This window comes from Mesoplodon mirus (genome assembly GCF_964341445.2).
Source record: "Mesoplodon mirus genome assembly, chromosome: 19".
In the NCBI taxonomy this organism is placed as follows: Eukaryota; Metazoa; Chordata; class Mammalia; order Artiodactyla; family Ziphiidae; genus Mesoplodon; species Mesoplodon mirus.
The window spans coordinates 63,777,644-63,797,481 of NC_138995.1; the positions used below are offsets into that span (position 1 = coordinate 63,777,644).

General features: G+C 45.2%; 1 protein-coding gene across 2 annotated transcripts in view; it reads left to right on the forward strand.

Moving 5' to 3' along the window:
* Positions 1–4,787: 4,787 nt before the first annotated feature.
* LOC309794514 (aurora kinase C) overlaps positions 4,788–19,838 on the forward strand; it is a 45,626-nt gene continuing 30,575 nt past the window's right edge. For both annotated transcript variants that reach the window (XM_082606133.1, XM_082606132.1), the window contains exons 1-2: positions 4,788–5,179; positions 6,768–6,894. In XM_082606133.1, the coding sequence (XP_082462259.1) occupies positions 4,958–5,179; positions 6,768–6,894 (349 nt within the window). In that variant the 5' untranslated portion in view covers positions 4,788–4,957. The remainder of the gene's footprint in view (positions 5,180–6,767; positions 6,895–19,838) is intronic.

Here is a 19,838-nt window from a genome sequence, read left to right on the forward strand (position 1 = left end):
TGTGGGCTCAGTAGTTGTGGCTCACGGGCTCTAGAGTGCAGGCTCAGTAGTTGTGGTGCACGGGCCTAGTTGCTCCGCGGCATGTGGGACCTTCCCAGACCAGGGCTCAAACCCGTGTCCCCTGCATTGGCAGGTGGATTCTCAACCACTGCACCACCACGGAAGTCCCATCATTTTGGTTTTGTGCCATAAGCACAAAAAAATTTCTTTTCAGTTCAAAAACTCAATTGCAGTGCTTAAAATTATACACATAATTTTTCAAGATTGTGAACCAGGGTTCCACTATACCTTACTGAAACTTCTATAGTGTGTCTGCTTTGTACTAGACATTGTTTTAAATTTTTGGTATACAGTAGTGAACAAAACAAAGAGCCTTGACCTCATGAACATCAAGAGAGGGAGACAGAAAATAAACAATAATTATAATAAACAAGCAAAATATATATAAGAAGTTAATCGGTGCTATGACAAAGAAAATGATAAGGAAGAGAACAGTAAGGTGGACGTGGGTGCCAGAGTTGGGGGTATCAGTTTGCAATTTTTATTAGGATAATCAGGGAAGAGCTTATGAGGAAGGTGATACATGACCAAAGTCGATAAGAAGGTGAAAGTGTGAGCCATGTGGAGATGGGAGGGGACAGGGAATGTCCTGGCATCGGATTTAAAGCAAGTGTGTATCCAGCCAGTGCATGGAGCAGGAAACTAATGTGGAGTAAAGCAGAAAGGTGTAAAAGACTGTGAGGACTTTGACTTTGACTCTGGGACGATGAGGCCATTGCAGTTGGATTTTGTATAGAAGAAGACATACTCCAAACGTATGTTGTGTATTACTTTTCTCCTGCTATGTGAAAGCTATCATAAATGTATGGCTTAAAACAACACACCCCAATTATTTCACATTTTTCGTGGATTAGGAGTTTGGTCATGGCTTAACCGAGTTGCCTGCCTCAAGATCTTACAAAGTTGTACTCAAGTTGTCAGTCAGGACTGAAGTCTCAACAGAGACTCTACTGAGGAACAAGATGCTTCAAAACTCCTTCAGGTTATTGCTAGAATTTATTTTCTTGTGGTTGTAGGACCGAAGGCTTTAGTTTCTTGTTGTCTGTCGATGAAGGTCACCCTCAGCTTCTAAAAACCGCCTGCAGTTTGTTACCATGTGAGTCTGGCAACATGGTTGCTTGCTTCATCAAGACTGCAAGGGACAGAGAGAATGCAGCAAGATGGGCCTTACCCTGTACACATAATCATGCATAACCTATCACCTTTGGTATATTCTATATGTCTAGAAGCAAGTTACAGGTCTGGCCCACAATCAAGGAGAGAGGTCATACAAAGGCTAGAACACCAATAGGCAGCAATTATGAGGCCCACACTGGTCATCCTAGAGTCTATCTTCCACACATTTTTAAGAGACTCACTCAGGTTACTGCAAGAACAGACCGCAGTGGAGTGACAAGGTGGAGAAAACTCCCGCCTCACCTCGCTCGGCCACACCCCACCATACTTTTTGTTTGTAAGTGATTTCAAAATTACAGGAAAATTTTAAGAATAGCACAAAGAAACTCTGTATACCCTTAAAATAGATTTATCAACTAACATTTTGTCACATTTGCTTTATCGTTCTCATTCTCTTTCTCCCTCCCATTATCCACCAATTTATATTTTTCTGAACCTTTTGAGAGCTTTACAATTAATGTCTCTTTCTTCCTAAATATTTGTTTGTATTTTCTGAGAAGAAAGACATTATCTTACACAACCAGAAGAAATTTCCAATATCAGAGAATTTAGCATTAAATCGATAGATACATATGATTCACATTACATTCATCATATGTAATCCACCATATGTAATAGGATCCATCATAATACTGGATTTGATCTGATTAGGCAGAAGCATGTCTTCATCTGGAGATTAAGTCTGGTTTTAGGTAGTATGTATGGGTGCCAAGTTGACAAGGAGTGGAATGCGATGGCTTGTTTTATGTGTAAACTGGACTAGGCTATACTACTCAGTTATTGGATCAAACACTAATCTAGGGTGTTGCTGTGTATTTTGTAGATATGCTCAACATCTACAATCAGTTGACTTTAAGCAAAGGATTCTATTTTGATTAAGTGGTTGGGCCTTATCCAATCAGTTGAAAGGCCTTAAGAGGAAAAGTAAGGTTTCCCTGAGGAAGAAATTCAGCCTCAAGACTGCAGCATTAGTTCTGGCTACAGAGTTTCCAGCCTGTCCTCTACCCTATGGGTTTTGGACTTGCCAGGCCCCACAATTGCATAAGTCAATTCCTTGAAATAAATCTCATATATATATAAAGTGTTTTATTTATATATTGCATATACATATATATACACACATAAATGTTTCTAAATATGTATATTCTACTAGTTCTCTGCAGAACTGACTCATATCATACACTCTTCATTCCTTTGACCTAATTAACATCTTGTCACTATACTTCTCTCTCATCTTAAAAAAAATTAAATCCCTTAAGGGCATTTTCTGCACTCTCTGATTCCATTTCTCAATGTGTATGCACACTCAAATCATGAAAAGTGCGTTTTACTCTTTCAGCTCCACAGTTATGAAAAAAAATCATCAATGGTGACTTCTAAGATTCCCTAATATATCTCTGGGTGGACATTAGAAGCTCTAACATGAGTTTGTTGGTTTCCTGTCATCAGCCACTTAATGAAGTCAGGCTGGTCCAGTGTTCATGCTCTGATCATTTTCTTCTCCAGTCTACACTCATTCCCTTGACAGTCTCATCTAGTCATGACTTGAAATAACAGTGTAAACTAACAACTCTCAAATTTATATATCCAGGCTTGAACTCTCTCCTAATGTTCAGTCATAGGTTGAAATGATTAAGTGACACATACTTTGTGGTCTCATAAACATTTCAAATTGACCATGCTTAAAACTGGAGTCTTGAGTTTCCCTCCAAGTCTCCTCCACATGTGGCTTCCCCATCCCAGGAGATGGAAAATCCATTCTTCAGGTGATCTTGGCCAACTACATATGAAGGAGGCTCTGGGCCAAAGAAGACTCAGGAGGGTGCAGTAGACAAGTGTGCTGTGTATCAAGATGGGACTTCTGGTTTCCTCCTCAGGAGAATTTTTAAGCTACCTTTTTTTTTTTTTTAAAGACTTTTAAAAATATTTATTTATTTATTTATTTATTTATTTGATTTTGGCTGCGCCAGGTCTTAGTTGCGGCATGTGTGCAGGATCTAGTTCCCTGACCAGGGACTGAACCCAGGCCCCCTGCATTGGGAGCACGGAGTCTTACCCACTGGGTAAGTGGGTCCAGTCTTACTCACTGGACCACCAGGGAAGCCCCTAAGCTACTTTTTAAAAATCTGCTCCCCTAGAATGCTACCAAACCAAACTCGGGTTCATTCACTCCATGCACAGCAAAACCAACCTACTGATACTGGGTTGTGGTGAAGGAAAGTATAGCGTTTATTGCAGGGTGCCAACCAGAACAGGCAGTTCATGCTCAAAAGACCTGAACACCCTAATGGCTTCAGGAAAGGGTTTTTAAAGACTGTTAGGGGAGAGGGTCCTAGCATGCAAGATCAGCTCATGGACAATTTTCTGATCGGTTGGTGGTGAGGTAACAGGGTGGTGTTTCAGGAATCTCACCATCAGTCTTCTGATTCTAACCAGCCTGGCTTCTGATGTGTTTGAGGTCAGCAGTTTCCACCTGGTGGGAGTCTGGGTTCTATAAAAACAATTTAAGAACATGCATCAGACATTGTTAACTGTCTTCCTTAAGGAGAACTACGGTCTTGTGACCCCATCCCGCAGGTTGACTTATTGCTTTAGTTATTATCCCCTTCCCTCCTTGAAGGCCTCTTCTTTGTTCCCATTGCTGCCCCTTAAATGATTAACCGTTTGAGCCCACTCTTTGGAACTGAGGGAGGCCTAGTCCGCTAAAGCTTTTCCCACAGACAAGAAGTGGGGGATGCAGAGAGGCTTGAGGGGGTGGGAGGAGGCTCCACAGGGTCCTGCTAGGTTTCAAGAAGAGGCTCTTGGAGATTCCCTGGCAGTCCAGTGGTTAGGACTCCGTGCTTGCACTTCTGTGGATCCCGGTTGGGTCCCTGTTTGGGGACCTAAAAAAAAGAAGAGGATCTGGGAAGGCGTAAGGGGGGAAAGGGGAGAAATCACTACGCGGGCTGCGAGCCTACGTCACAGCCCTACACCCTTTGCAGTGCCCTGGACGACTGTCCCAGCATTCCAAGCCTCAATTTCCCTGGGGCACAGCATGGACGCTCTCGCCCCCACTGCCTGGTCCTCTCCACTTGAACCCACTGTTAAGAAACAGGTCTGGTGGCGCAGTGGTTGAGAGTCCGCCTGCCGATGCAGGGGACACGGGTTCGTGCCCCGGTCCGGGAGGATCCCACATGCCGCGGAGCGGCTGGGCCCGTGAGCCACGGCCGCTGAGCCTGCGCGTCCGGAGCCTGTGCTCCGCAACTGGAGAGGCCGCAACAGTGAGAGGCCCGCGTACCGCAAAAAAAAAAAAAAGAAAAAGAAACAGGTCCGGGCCGGCGCTCAGTTCCTCTTAGGTGGAGGAAGACCCTCCCCTTCCCCCGCCCCACTCCCTCCGCCCCACTCCCTCCCCGCAGTTAAGGCGCTCCTCACATCTGCGGATCTACGGGAGACTACATTACCCAGAGGTGTACATTGTGCCTCTGAGGAGGAAGCTGGCCAATGACGGCCAGTCATAGAGGCGTTTCCTGCGGCGCACGTACGTGGGCGGGACTTCCGGTTTCTCTCAGAGGACGCCATTTGCCTCAGCTTTTCGCTTCTGGCTGTGCCGAGAAGCTGGGCTGCGCGGCTACTTGGGCATTTTGTGGGGACTGAGCAAGGAAGGGAGATGGGACTTCCTTTCGTGCCTTGGAACGGGCCGTGACTCCCTAAACGGGCGTGTGCACTGGTCGCCCGCCGGGCCATGGCCTCTCCGGGCCCTCAGCACCCGCCCTTCGTCCCCGCAGTTCCCGAGGGCGGCGCCCGGTCTGGTGCGCCTTTTTCTCGGAGAGCGGCGGTCAGCCGAGGTCGCCCGGCCCAGGCGGGGCGGAGGCGAGGAGCAGCAGGCCGCCCGGTGCTCGCCTCTCCAAGCGTGGCTGGAACTCAGGGTCCCATCATGGCGGCGGCGTCGACCCACCAGACACAGGTGAGTGGACGCTGGTTGCGGAGCTGCTTCTCTCCGAGGGCGGAGACGGTTCCGGAAGGGAGGCATCCCCTGGGTTTGGCTTCGCGGTCGTGTGCTCTGGCGTGTGGAGCTGCTTTGCTACTTAATTTATCCTCGGTCCTAAAAGCTGTTGGGTCTCTCACACATGCTCAGTAAGTTGTGGAAAAATGAGTGATGCATCCTTCAGGAGCTTCCATCATAGTAAATCCCGAACTCCGCCATGTGCTGCAGGGATGTACCCTGCCCCCCCCCGCCCCCGCCTTTCTCCAGCCGGTGGCCTTGGGAAATGGAGGGAGCGATAAGCGCATGGACAAAGCCGAGGTATATTGGTTGTTTCACAAGGCCCATGAGGGCCTGGGAGGTTGCCATGGTGCCTCCTAGATGCTAAGACGTGTCTTGGGAGGGCGAGGTTCTGTAGTTGCCGAATGTTCCACTCACCTTCAGCCAGGTCAGACGTGGCCAGTCTCATGGCCAAAGCCAGTGTTATCTTTAGCCGTTTGTGCTCTCTGGTCCTGAAGTATTCCTGGCGTGGGGCTAAGTGCTGTCAGGGTTCAGGAAGGAAGCGGCTAGTGGTTCATTGTGGAACCTCCCCGGAGTCTGGGAGACCCAGGAGGGTGTGGGGAGCTGGCCCAGCTCCTGCCATTACGCCCTTCAGGGGTCTCTCCAGGGAGGTCAGTGGTGAAGGCTCTGCTTCTCTGTGCACGTGCACAGGAATAGTTTCAGGCGTGATGAAACGGACTTAACAGCAAAAATCGGTGTAAATGCTTCACAAGCTCGTCATTAGGTGTTCACTTGGATGATGGAAGCGTGTCGGGTTACTTTATTAGACCCTGTATTAGGGTAGACTGTGTTAAAATCTTGCTCCTCGTTTGTAAGACACAAGACTCTTGGTGGAGCCCCCTTAGTCTCGGGTCATCGGCTGGCATGGAGATGTTTACCTCAGGGGCTGTGGGACAATCAGTGAAAATCCCCACGCACACCGAACATTGAATAATTTCTGTCTAAATCTCACAACTGTTACTGGTGAAGTGGGAACTGTTGTATTGATCCCGAAACCAAGGCTCAGAGAGATGAAGTGATGTCTCCGAGGTAACACAGCTGGTAAGTGTCGGGTTTCAAGAGTTCGGATGTAAACAAGAGAGTGACCAAAGAACTGGGGACTTTTAGTCACTTGAGCCAGGGTGTGAAGCCCTCGGCATGGGGCAGGCAGCTAGCAGGACCAGGGAGGCTCAGGTACTGTTGTTACCGTTATTGACACTGTCATGACCATTATTTGCTCATTCCTCTGAGGTCCCACGGCCTCTGCTGTCTGCATCTGACAGCCCACACATCACTTCCATTGTCCTGTGTGACTCTCCAGCGGCTCCCGCATAGGAGGCTTCTTCCTCACACTACTGTATTGTGTCCAAAACATTGTGCACTTGCACTTCAGCCCAGCCTAGCGCTTGGCCCTCAGGAGGTGCTAAGTGGTTCGGGTCTTGATCTCTCTGCACCTTTAACAGCCTTCCAGACACAATCTCTGATCCCATCCAACAGCCCCAGGGTCAACACTACTATCTCTGTTCGACAGGTGTCTGTGACCTTCGATGACGTGGCCGTGACTTTTACCCAGGAGGAGTGGAGGCAGCTGGACCCGGCTCAGAGGACCCTGTACCAGGAGGTGATGCTAGATAACTGCAGGCTCTTGGTGTCTCTGGGTAAGGCCTTGCCACTCTGCCGTGCAGAGGACCTGCCATCTCCTTGTCAGACATGCTCTGGCCCCATGCCCGGCTGATCGAGAAGCTTACCCTCTCTCTTCCCTACAGCTTCAGTCATTTTTGAGATTCATCTTTTCCTGCCTGCTATCTCTGTGTTTCTTTGAGCAAGAAACAGTTCCCCTTTGGCTCCCAAAAGGTGGTGGAAGGAAATGGGGAGGTTCTGCAGAACCCAAAGGCAGAATTTCCAGTTGAGCCACATGGGACTGAAATAAGGACTGGGAACCACCCGGATTATGCCAGCTTCTAGATCTCTTGTCCTGACTTCTCTCTCTGGCTTTGCTCATGTCTGTTTTTTCAGAATGGCTTTTGTGTCTCAGCGAGTTTGTGGCAGGAGTGACCACCCCAGTCCCTGCTCTCTGGGGCCCCCAGATGCCTTGTTTTTACTTCTTTGCATACTTAGCATTGTTTCTTTTTCTTTTTCTACTGCTGGGCTCTAGGGGGTTGTCCCTGAGGCAGGAGTGGCCACCTGAGCCTGTATCCCAGTGCCCAGCACAGACTGGCCTCTGTCTGAGGTTCTTATTTCACATTCCAGACAGGGAGCTGACTGGGTGGGACTGGTTGGCTCAAGTGTCCCCTGCAACCCAGTCCACAGGGCTGTGAGTGATGGGATGGTCTCCAGGAACAGGGTGAGGCAGGTTGGGCCTCGGGAGGTCTTTGCCTTCAGTGCCAACAGGTATTGTTCTAAACCACAGGATCTCAGTTATGGGGCTTTTCTGTTCTCCTGTGCCTTCATGATTGTCTCTTGTTCCCTGAGTCCTGGCCAAGATCCTCTGCTAGTCCAAGAGAGAGAAGCTGAGAGAGTAGTGCTTCTCAGTACTTGGCAGTTTTGTCCCCAGGAGACATTTGGAAGTCTGCAGCCACGTTTGACTGTCACACCTGGGGTGTGGGTGGTCCCGGCATCTAGCAGGTTAGAGTCCAGAGATGCTGCTTAGTACCTGAGGATGGACAAGACAGCCCATTCAACAAAGGTTGATCCAGCCCACAAGGGCAAGAGAGGCAAGGTGGAGAAACAGCAGCCTGAGGATAATCACCTTAGACCTCTCAGTTTGAGGGAAAGGAGAGCTGTAAATCCAGGGCTTAGGGTGAGACATGCCTGTTTTTAGAGAATTGGGATTGTATTCTGTGTCACACAAAATTAGGGAAAGTTTGACATATTTAGATATTTTACAACAAAATTTTAAAAATAAAAAGGTCCACTATCTGACCCTGTGGACCCTTCACTCACCTCCCCACACTTTTCCCTGAGCTCAGTCTGCTCTGGTCATGCCAGCGTCTTACTGTTTCCTGTGCACATACTTAACATACGTGCCATGGGCATCTGCAGTTGCTATTCTCTATGCCTGGTGGGTGTGCTTGGGCATTTTGGCTTTTCTTTGCTTTTCTTTTCTTTTTTTCTGAATTTTTTTTTTTTTTTTTTTGGCTCACAGGCCCAGCCGCTCTGTGGCATGTAGGATGCTCCCGGACTGGGGCACGAACCTGTGTCCCCTGCATTGACAGGCGGATTCCCAACCACTGTGCCACCAGGGAAACCCCTTTTTTCTGAATTTTTAAATTTAATTCTCTATATATTTTTTTATACAGCAGGTTCTTATTAGTTATCCATTTTATACATATTAATGTATATATGTCAATCTCAATCTCCCAATTCATCACACCACCACCACCGCCCCCCCGCCACTTTCCCCTCTTGGTGTCCATAAGTTTGTTCTCTACATCTGTGTCTCAATTTCTGCCCTGCAAACCGGTTCATCCGTACCATTTTTCTAGGTTCCACATATATGCGTTAATATATGATATTTGTTTTTCTCTTTCTGACTTACTTCACTCGGTATGACAATCTCTAGAACCATCCATGTCTCTACAAATGACCCAATTTCGTTCCTTTTTATGGCTGAGTAGTATTCCATTGTATATATGTACCACATCTTCTTTATCCATTAGTCTGTCTGTGGGCATTTAGGTTGCTTCCATGACCTGGCTATTGTAAATAGTGCTGCAGTGAACACTGGGGTGCATGTGTCTTTCTGAATTACGGTTTTCTCTGGGTGTATGCCCAGTAGTGGGATTGCTGGGTCATACGGTAATTCTGTTTTTAGTTTTTAAAGGAACCTCCATACTCTTCTCCATAGTGGCCGTATCAATTTACATTCCCACCAACACTGCAAGAGGGTTCCCTTTTCTCCACACCCTCTCCAGCACTTGTTTGTAGATTTTCTTATGATGAGCATTCTAACTGGTGTGAGGTGATACCTCCTTGTAGTTCTGATTTGCATTTCTTTAATAATTAGTGACTGTTGAGCAGCTTTTCATGTGCTTCTTGGCCATCTGTATGTCTTCTTTGGAGAAATGTCTGTTTAGGTCTTCTCCCCATTTTTTGATTGCATTGTTTGTTTTTTTAATATTGAGCTGCATGAACTGTTTATATATTTTGGAGATTAATCCTTGGTCCATTGATTTGTTTGCAAGTATTTTCTCCCATTCTGAGGGTTGTCTTTTCGTCTTGTTTGTAGTTGCCTTTGCTTTGCAAAAGCTTTTAACTTTCATTAGGTCCCATTTGTTTATTTTTGTTTTTAGTTCCATTACTCTAGAAGGTGGATCAGAAAAGGTCTTGCTGTGATTTATGTCAAAGAGTGTTATTCCTATGTTTTCCTCTAAGAGTTTTATAGTGTCCAGTCTTACATTTAGGTCTTTAATCCTTTTTTTTTCTTTTTGTGATACGTGGGCCTCTCACTGTTGTGGCCTCTCCCGTCGCGGAGCACAGGCTCCGGACGCGCAGGCTCAGCGGCCATGGCTCACGGGCCCAGCCGCTCCGCGGCATGTGGGATCTTCCCGGACCAGGGCACGAACCTGTGTCCCCTGCATCGGCAGGCGGACTCTCAACCACTGCGCCACCAAGGAAGCCCTCTAATCCATTTTGAGTTTATTTTTGTGTGTGGTGTTAGGGAGTGTTCTAGTTTCATTATTTTACATGTAGCTGTCCAGTTTTCCCAACACCACTTATTGAAGAGATTGTCTTTTCTCCATTGTATATCCTTGCCTCCTTTGTCATAGATTAGTTGACCATAGGTGGGTTTATCTCTGGGCTTTCTGTCCCGTTCCATTGATCTGTTGTTCTGTTTTTGTACCAGTATCATATTGTCTTGATCACTGTAGCTTTGTGGTATACAGAAGTCCAGTATAGTCTGGAGTCTGATTCTTCCAGCGCCGTTTTTTTCCCTCAAGACCGCTTTGGCTATTCGGGGTCTTTTGTGTCTCCATACAGGTTTTAAGATTTTTTGTTCTAGTTCTGTAAAAAATGCCATTGCTAATTTGATAGGGATTGCATTGAATCTGTAGATTGCTTTGGGTAGTATAGTCATTTTCACAATATTGATTTTTCCAAGCCAAGAACATGGTGTATCTCTCCATCTGTTTGTATAATCTTTAATTTCCTTCATCAGTGTCTTATAGTTTTCTGCATATAGGTCTTTTGTCTCCCTAGGTAGGTTTATTCCTAGGTATTTTATTCTTTTTGTTGCAGTGGTAAATGGGAGTGTTTCCTTAATTTCTCTTTCAGATTTTTCATCATTAATGTATAGGAATGCAAGAGATTTCTGTGCATTAATTTTGTATTCTGCAACTTTACCAAATTCATTGATTAGCTCTAGTAGTTTTCTGGTGGCATCTTTAGGATTCTCTATGGATAGTATCATGTCATCTGCAGACAGTGACAGTTTTACTTCTTTTTTTCCAATTTGTATTCCTTTTCTTCTCTGATTGCCATGGCTAGGACTTCCACAATTATATTGAATAGTAGTGGCGAGAGTGGACATCCTTGTCTTGTTCCTTATCTTAGAGGAAATGCTTTCAGTTTTTCACCGTTGAGAATGATGTTTGCTGTGGGTTTGTTGTATATGGATTTTATTGAGGTAGGTTCCCTCTATACCCACTTTATCATAAGTAGGTGTTGAATTTTGTCAGAAGCTTTTTCTGCATCTATTGAGATGATCGTATGGTTTTTAATCTTCAACTTGTTAATATGGTGTATCACATTGATTGTTTTGCGTATGTTGAAGAATCCTTGCATCCCTGGGATAAACCCCACTTGATCATGGTGTGTGATCCTTTTAATGGGTTGTTGGATTCTGTTTGCTAGTATTTTGTTGAGGATTTTTACATCTATATTCATCAGTGATATTGGTCTGTAATTTTCTTTTTTTGTGACATCCTTGTCTGGTTTTAGTATCCTCATGGTGATGGTGGCCTCATAGAATGAGTTTGGGAGTGGTCCTTCCTCTGCAATTTTTTGGAAGAGTTTGAGAAGGATAGGTGTTAGCTCTTCTCTAAATGTTTGATAGAATTCACCTGTGAAGCCATCTGGTCCTGGACTTTTGTTTGTTGGAAGATTTTTAATCACAGTTTCAATTTCATTACTGTGATTGGTCTGTTCATATTTTCTGTTACTTCCTGGTTCAGTCTTGGAAGGTTATATCTTTCTAAGAATTTGTCCATTTCTTCCAGGTTGTTCATTTTATTGGCATGCTGTTGCTTGTAGGTAGTCTCTTAGGATGCTTTGTATTTCTGCGGTGTCTGTTGTAACTTCTTTTTCATTTCTAGTTTTATTGATTTGAGGACTCTCCCTCTTTTTCTTGATGAGTCTGGCTAATGGTTTATCAATTTTGTTTATGTTTTCAAAGAACCAGCTTTTAGTTTTATTGATCTTTGCTATTGTTTTCTTTGTTTCTATTTCATTCTTTTCTGCTCTGATCTTTATGATTTCTTTCCTTCTACTAACTTTGGGTTTTGTTCTTCATTCTCTAGTTCCTTTAGGTGAAGTTTAAATTGTTTTTTTGAGATTTTTCTTGTTTCTTGAGGTAGGCTTGTATTGCTATAAACTCTCTCTTAGAACTGCTTTTGCTGGATCCCATAGGTTTTGGATCGTCGTGTTTTCATTGTCATTTGTCTCTAGGTATTTTTTGATTTCCTCTTTGATTTCTTCAGTGATCTCTTGGTTATTTAGTAATGTGTTGTTTAGCCTCCATGTGTTTGTGTTTTTTTCCCTGTAATTGAAAATCTCGTAGCGTTGTGGTCAGAAAAGATGCTTGATGTGATTTCAGTTTTCTTGAATTTACTGAGGCTTGATTTGTGACCCAAGATGTGATCTATCATGGAGAGTGTTCCCGTGTGCACTTGAGAAGAAAGTAATCTGCTGTTTTGGGATGGAATGTCCTATGAATATCAATTAAATCTATCTGGTCTACTGTGTCATTTAAAGCTTGTGTTTCCTTATTTTCTGTTTGAATGGTCTGTCCGTTGGTGTAAATGAGGTGTTAAAGGCCCCACTATTATTGTGTTACTGTGTATTTCCTCTTTTATAGCTGTTAGCACTTGCCTTACGTATTGAGGTGCTCCTGTGTTGGTGCATATATATTTATAATTGTTATATCTCCTTCTTGGATTGATCCCTTGGTCATTATATAGTGTCCTTCCTTGTCCTTGTAACATTCTTTATTTTAAAGTCTATTTTATTTGATCTGAGTATTGCGACTCCAGCTGTCTTTTCATTTCCATTTGCTTGTCATATCTTTTTCCATCCCCTGTTCAGTCTTCTGTGTCCCTAGGTCTGAAGTGGGTGTCGTAGACAGCATATATATGGGTCTTGTTTTTGTGTCCATTCAGTGAGCCTCTGTCTTTTGGTTGGAGCATTTAATCCATTCACATTTAAGGTAATTATTGATATGTATTTTCCTATTACCATTTTCTTAATTGTTATGGGTTTGTTTTTGTAGGTCCTTTTCTTGTGTTTCCCACTTAGCGAAGTTCCCTTAGCATTTGTTGTAGAGCTGGTTTGGTGGTACTGAATTCTCTTAGCTTTTGCTTGTTTGTAAAGCTTTTGATTTCTCCCTGGAATCTGAATGAGATCCTTGCCAGGTAGAGTAACCTTGGTTGTAGGTTCTTCCCTTTCATCACTTTAAATATATTGTGCCACTCCCTTTGGCTTGTAGAGTTTCTGCTGAGAAATCAGCTGTTAACCTTGTGGGAGTTTCCTTGTATGTTATTTGTTGTTTTTCCTTCGTTGCTTTCAATAATTTTTCTTTGTCTTTAATTTTTGCCAATTTGATTACTATGTGTCTCGGCATGTTTCTCCTTGGGTTTATCCTGCCTGGGACTCTCTGCACTTCTTGGACTTGGGTGGCTATTTCCTTTCCCAGGTTAGGGAAGTTTTCGACTATAATCTCTTCACATATTTTCTCGGGTCCTTTTTCCCTCTCTTCTCCTTCTGGGACCCCTATAATGTGAATGTTGTTGCATTTAATGTTTTCCCAGAGGTCTCTTAAGCTGTCGTCATTTCCTTTCATTCTTTTTTCTTTCTTCCGTTCCGCAGCAGTGAATTCCACCATTCTGTCTTCCAAGTCATTTATCCGTTCTCCTGCCTCAGTTATTCTACTGTTGATTCCTTGTAGTGTAGTTTTCATTTCAGTTATTGTATTGTTCATCTCTGTTTGTTTGTTCTTTAATTCTTCTAGGTCTTTGTTAAACATTTCTTGCATCTTTTCGATCTTTGCCTCCATTCTTTTTCCGAGGTCCTGGATCATCCTCACTGTCAGTATTCTGAATTCTTTTTCTGGAAGGTTGCCTGTCTCCACTTGATTTAGTTTTTTTTCTGGGGTTTTATCTTCTTCCTTCATCTGGTACAAAGTCATCTGCCTTTTCATTTTATCTTTCTGTGAATGTGGTTTTCCTTCCACAGGGTGCAGAATTGTATTTCTCCTTGCTTCTGCTGTCTGCCCTCTCCATTTTGGCTTTGTACATGGCTGCCCCTTCTCAGCCCAGTTGCCACCTCCTCACCAGCTGTGTTCTGACCACCAGACTTCATGGAGTGTCTCACCCATCCCTCTCACTTTCTCTCATCATCCTATTTATAACCATAAAAGTGGTTCTCAACCAGAGATGATGTTGCTCCCCAAAGGAAACTCAGCAACATCTGGAGATAGTTTTGGTTATTACCATCTGCACGTGGATCCTACACCATCCTTATAATTCACAGGATGGGCTCCACCCCACCTTTCCAACAAAGAATTATCTTGACCTAAATTATCATGTCAGCTTGAGAAACCCTGTTTCTGAGAGTGCAGGGACACTTGTTCAGCTGGCATTGCGATACAACCTGATGTAACCATTCCATCATTTCTTCTCTTCCTGCCTCCTGAATGTCTTTGACGGGAAGTCTGGGTTTAGTGCTCCCTCCTAACATACCTTCTCTGCCTTCCCCACACTCCCTACGCCTGCAACTGTTGCTACTTTCCCCTTGTCAACAGAGGCAGTAGCCTTAGGCCAGGAGCCCTGAGCAGCAGGCAGCTGAGCTCTCTGGAACTTAATAGCACTGTTTTGATTTCACTTCTGCATTGTTTTCATGGTGACCTGCCATCAAGGGAAGTGACCCTGGGTTTCCCAGTTATTGGAGTAATGCAGGATTCCCTTTTTGAAGAAATCTAAGAAAACATTTATTAAGTGGGTCACTTTTAATAAGCAATTGATAACTGTCACTGTGCAGGTACCCTGAGCCCTGACCAGGTGTCAGGACTGTTCAGGCACTATTCATGCTCCACTCATTGAAATTGTCACAGCGTCCCCACTGTATTAATTAGGATCTGTGAGATTTGAATATTTCCAACAGGCTTTGGGGCACTAGGGGTGTCCCTAGTTGTCTGGGACCTGGATCTGCTTGAGTTAGGGCAGGAGGAATAGTGGCCTGGTGTGTGAGGTTTAAAGAGGTGGGCAAGGGTGTGGCTTTGGATTGCTTGGTTTGCACATGAAGGGTGTGCTCCGATATTTCACATATTAAGGAAACTTCGGGGGATAATAGTGGAGAGTTTTAGAAGATACGGCATATGTTGTTCTGTAGAGTATAGAAAACCATTTTGAGAATGAAAAAGAAGAACATAGGTAGAGATATAGGAAGTCCTTGCAGGCTCATACTAAGTTACCCATTTATGTAGCATTAGCCAAGAAAATCGATGTGTAATTTGGGGAGTGTTTAAGAGTATCTTTCAGGAGTTATAAGGTGTGCTAAAAGTATGGCTTTGTATATATACATGTGTGTGCATGTTAGTGTGGTATTTGTAAAAAATAAACATGGGATTTGCCTGGTGGCGCAGTGGTTAAGAACCTGCCTGCCAATGCAGGGGACACCAGTTCGAGCCTGGTCCGGGAAGATCCCACATGCTGAGGAGCAGCTAAGCCCGTGAGCCACAACTACTGAGCCTGTGCTGTAGAGCCCATGAGCCACAACTACTGAGCCCATGTGCCACAACTACTGAAACGTGCATGCCTAGCACCCGTGCTTTGCAACAAGAGAAGCCACTGCAATGAGAAGCCTGCGCACTGCAACGGAGAGTAGCCCCCCACTCGCTGCAACTAGTGAAAGCCCATGCACAATGAAGACCCAACGCAGCCAATAATTAATGAATGAATGAATTAATTAAAAAACAAAATCCTTTTTCCTCATAATGCTTCTGATATCAAACGTCTGGGTTTTCCTTACCAGGCAATTCTGACCCTAACTACCTGAAGTTAGCACAGACTCCACAGGTTAATAAGGATTCAGTCCCATAAGACAGCCCCTCCACCTCCCACCCACCCACTTCAGATGTCAGTCACAAGTCCTCACAACCTGTTCTGACCAACCAGCTATAAATTGGAGATTTCCCTTTTGGCAGATTGAGGCATATACCAGGATCACAGACAGCAGCTCAGGAACATGATAGAATCCCTAATAGAAGAAAGCAAAAAGGTCCCAGGTCTGATTTCTGTCTTAGGAGAGGAAGTCCATGGGTATCTGCTGGGATTAAGGTTTTCGTGTCCCCAGGTGAAGTCATCTTCACCAGTGAGGTCTTGGTCTGGGACGTGGGGCAGGGTATCCTTTGCAAGTGGGTACGCTCTTGACTTGATGTGGGCCTCAGTATTTGCTGTGTTTGTTTGAAACAGTGGCTTCCTTGGAGGGATCAGGCCTCTGAGTTATAAACCAGTGAAAGTACCCAGACCAGTTACAGTAAGGGCAACAGTTACCAGAATGCCATATGGCTGTTCTTCAAGGTTTGGTTTGTTTTTTTTGTTTTGTTTTGAAGTTCAGGGCAAATGGTTTCCATGTCAGGTGACCAGCTGCCTGGCCTGTGGGGCAGCCTGTGGTTAATGGGTGCCGGGAGCGTGTGCTCCCTCCTGGTCTCCAGCCTCATGGGATGATGGGAAGCTCTGTGTGTAACTGCAGGGGAGACAATGTGAATGGCCTCCTGTAGAACGAGTCTTTGTGTACGTAGAGGTGAGGCACATTCCCTTCCAGAGTAGGAAAGGGCAGTGGGACATTTTTAAAGGTATGTGAGTCAAGGAGCCTTGAATTAAGGCTAAGGGGTGAGATAGAGGCCCATTGAGGGGTTTGTTTGTCAGACTGGAGTTTGAAAAGGAGCTGTTTAAGGAAATCGTTAGTTTTTCAGTTAAACCAGCTATTTGGGGCCTACTGGGGCCATGAAACTCTATTGACTACCTCTCTCCAGAGCCCAACATTGTGTAATTTGAGAAGTGAAATGTGTATCTTGGTTATTGTCAGTAATGTCTGTAATTCCAAAGGGAGTAAGGAGCTTCCTGGCAAGGCCTATCGTTGTGGCCTTTATCAGTGTAAGGACATGTGATTTTTAGTTACTTTTGGGGTGTTTGTGAGACGAGTTTCTTTACCCTGAAGGAGGCAGTTTTTAAGCAATGGCCCAACAGTTCATAATGAATGTGAAGAGGAGGCCGTTTGTTGATCAGGGCATCTAGTACTAAGATGACCCCCTGAATAGGCCAAGAAATGTTTCTTAGGTCCCATTTTTTATTTGGACATTCTCGCTACGGGATAGAAAGCAGCAGCAATCTACTGAGCTCCATCATGTGCTATGGATGTAAGAGATCCACAAACTCCCACAACTGTTCACTCACTTAATCCCAAGGTGCTCCCCAGGTAGCCAAGGGCTGTGGGGAGGGGCGCCCTCCTCCAGCACCACGGCATCTGGCAAGGACCCACCTTGTCCTACAAGAGGAATATGTCAGAGGGCCCAGGTTGAGTTCCATCCTGTCCTGGGGCCTCAGGAGCTGTGCTGAACTTGTGATGTGCTGTTGCCATGATCCAAAGCTTGATGGGCAGCTGGGTGTGGTGGTCAGTGGCTCGGGGCCTGCAACAGCCTTCATTATCCAGAGAGCCTTGTGTATAGTTAGTTGTTTTAGTAGCATATAGTACCAGGCTGAGGGGGCAGTCTGTTAACATCAGAGGCCCTTGGGCATCTTGTGGCCCCGGTAGGTGATTCAGAAACTCGAGGAGGTGTGAGAAGAGGTTGTCAAAGCTTCTTTGGTGAAGGAATCTCTGAGGACACTGATGGGACTGGCTATTTAACAGTATTTTGAGCAGATTTTAGAGCTTTTGTTGGAGGGAGTCCCATTTAAGGTGGGGTGATTTGCAAGTATCAACATCAGGGAGAGTAAATAAAATTTATAAATGAGGAATATGTGGCCACCAGACCCAAAGTAATACTAAATAGTATTTTTATCTAAAACTAGTCCCCAAAGGATTAAAAGGTGTTGGACTCACTGTCACAAGTGTGTCAAATGAATCTCCTTAGACAAGGTTGTCATTGATGTAACATCGCCTGTGCTCCTTTTGAGAGGTGGGTGGGTGCAGCTGAGGTCTTGGCTGCAGAGGGTGTGGGTGTTGGCAGAGCTGTTGAGCCCCACCCCACGGGGCAGCCTGGGAGAGGAGTTCTATTTGCCTTCAGAGGGAAGGCAAACCGTGGTTGAGAGGCTGTCAGAATACACACCAGCAGAACATGTTAGCCAGATCTGTAATTGAAGAGTAATTACTGGGTTCTAATAGTATTGGGTATTGGGTGTGTGGATCTTGTTAGTCAGCTCAGGCTGCCATTACTGTATGGTTAAACAGCAGCTTTATTTTCGCACAGTTCTGGAGGCTGGAAGTCCCAGTTCAGTTGCTGATAAGGATCTCTTGCTGGCCACCTTCTTGCTGTGTCCTTACCTGACTTCATCTGGCTTGGAGAGGCTTTCTCTTCCTCTTAAAAGGATACTGGTCCTACCAGATCAGGGCCCCACCCCGTGACCTCATTTAACTTTGACTACCTCCTTAAAGGCCCTAAGTCCATATAGGATCACACTGGGGATTAGGGTTTAACACATACAGTTTAGGGAGACACAATTCAGTCAGTAACAGGAACCCTAACACATGGGACCACGGCATTAAGATTGCAGTAACTCACAGCGAGGTGCCCTGTGTTTTTTTTAGGTTTAAGAACATGCACAGCTGGGCTGTCACGTGGAGAAGCAGTGGGGATCATCACCCCTTGATTAATTAGGTCTTATATAAAAGTTTTACTCCCCAAAGGCCCCTTTTCAACTTACATTGGGCTGAATAATTTTTTTTTTTTTTTTTTTTTTTTTTTGCGGTACGCGGGCCTCTCACTGCTGTGGTCTCTCCCATTGTGGAGCACAGGCTCCGGATGCGCAGGCCTAGCGACCATGGCTCATGGGCCTAGCCGCCCTGCGGCATGTGGGATCCTGGACCGGGGCATGAACCCGTGTCCCCTGCATCGGCAGGAGGACTCTCAACCACTGCACCACCAGGGAAGCCCTGAATAATTACTTTAACTCGGGTCTGTAGGGTCCCATTTTATCAAGCCAATTAATTTGTAAGTGCCCAAAATTTATTTTAATTGTGCATTGTGTCAGAGCATCTATGCCCAGTATGGGATACTTTAGGACAGTTGGTACTAGGGCTATAGGAAATTCAGGTAAAGCTACAGTCAAAGTGAGATGTACGTATTTTTTCTCTTTCATATTTAGGTTCTTTTTACACTGGTGGAGTAGGGTGTTTCAGTTTAGTGGGATCCCCAGGTATAAGTATGATTTGAGCCCCAGTGTTACATTCATGAAGTTTTGTCAGTTGGTGCGTTTTAGCAAATTCTAAAGATAATTCAGGACCTGTGTCGTGGAGTCCGACAAGCCAGTCGGTGCTGTGTTTTGTTTTGGTGATAAAATTTCTTTAATACATAAATTTTGTTATACCGTATGTAGTTATGTAATAATTTATTACATACATTTTAGTAGATCACTTTTGGATTTCCAGTCGGGTCAGAGTGTAGGCAGAGTTCTAACTCAGTTATATGTTGTGTGTTACGTAAACTTTTACTTTCTCTCCCTGTTATCTAGGGTTTTTCGTCGTTGTTACTGCTTGTAAATCAGTAAGTAGTCTAGAACCAGCATCACGTTTGTGAGACCTGGCGTTTGCTTGGTATGTAAGGTTAATAGTGTGCCCCCTCCCCTTCTTTCTTCCTTTTGAGCTGTTCAGCCATTTAAAACCCTGGTTTTTAGTTTTCGTGTGTCTCCTGCTGAGGAGAGGAAAGGGCGCAGGGGCCTGGGGCCTCCAAGATGCAGCCTCACCCCTGGATGGCCCTGGTCCACAGCATAACGAGCCCCTTCCTCCCCACTCCTTTTTTTTCTGCCTCCAAACAAAATCTTAATTTTGGGGGGGGGTCACCTGCCCCCCACCACCACCATTTTTCTTTCTTTTATTTGGGTATTTACCTGGTAGGCTCTTAGCAGTCCCAAGTGGCAACCACTGTGAGTGGCAGCCTGCCTTTCTGGGGAGGGGCTGGGGCTCATGCCTCAGGACAGCAGTGGTGGTGGCGGTGTCCTGACGGGGTGACAGTTTGTTGTTGAGGAAGAGCTCTCCACGTGCTGGTCTGCAGCGGCACTCACGACTGCCGGACACACTGGCCGGGCTTACACAGTCTGGAGTAGGTTGAGAAACACCCTCAGGTGTCTCAGAGGGCAGCAAAAACAATATTCCTTACTCCTTTGTTTCTCCC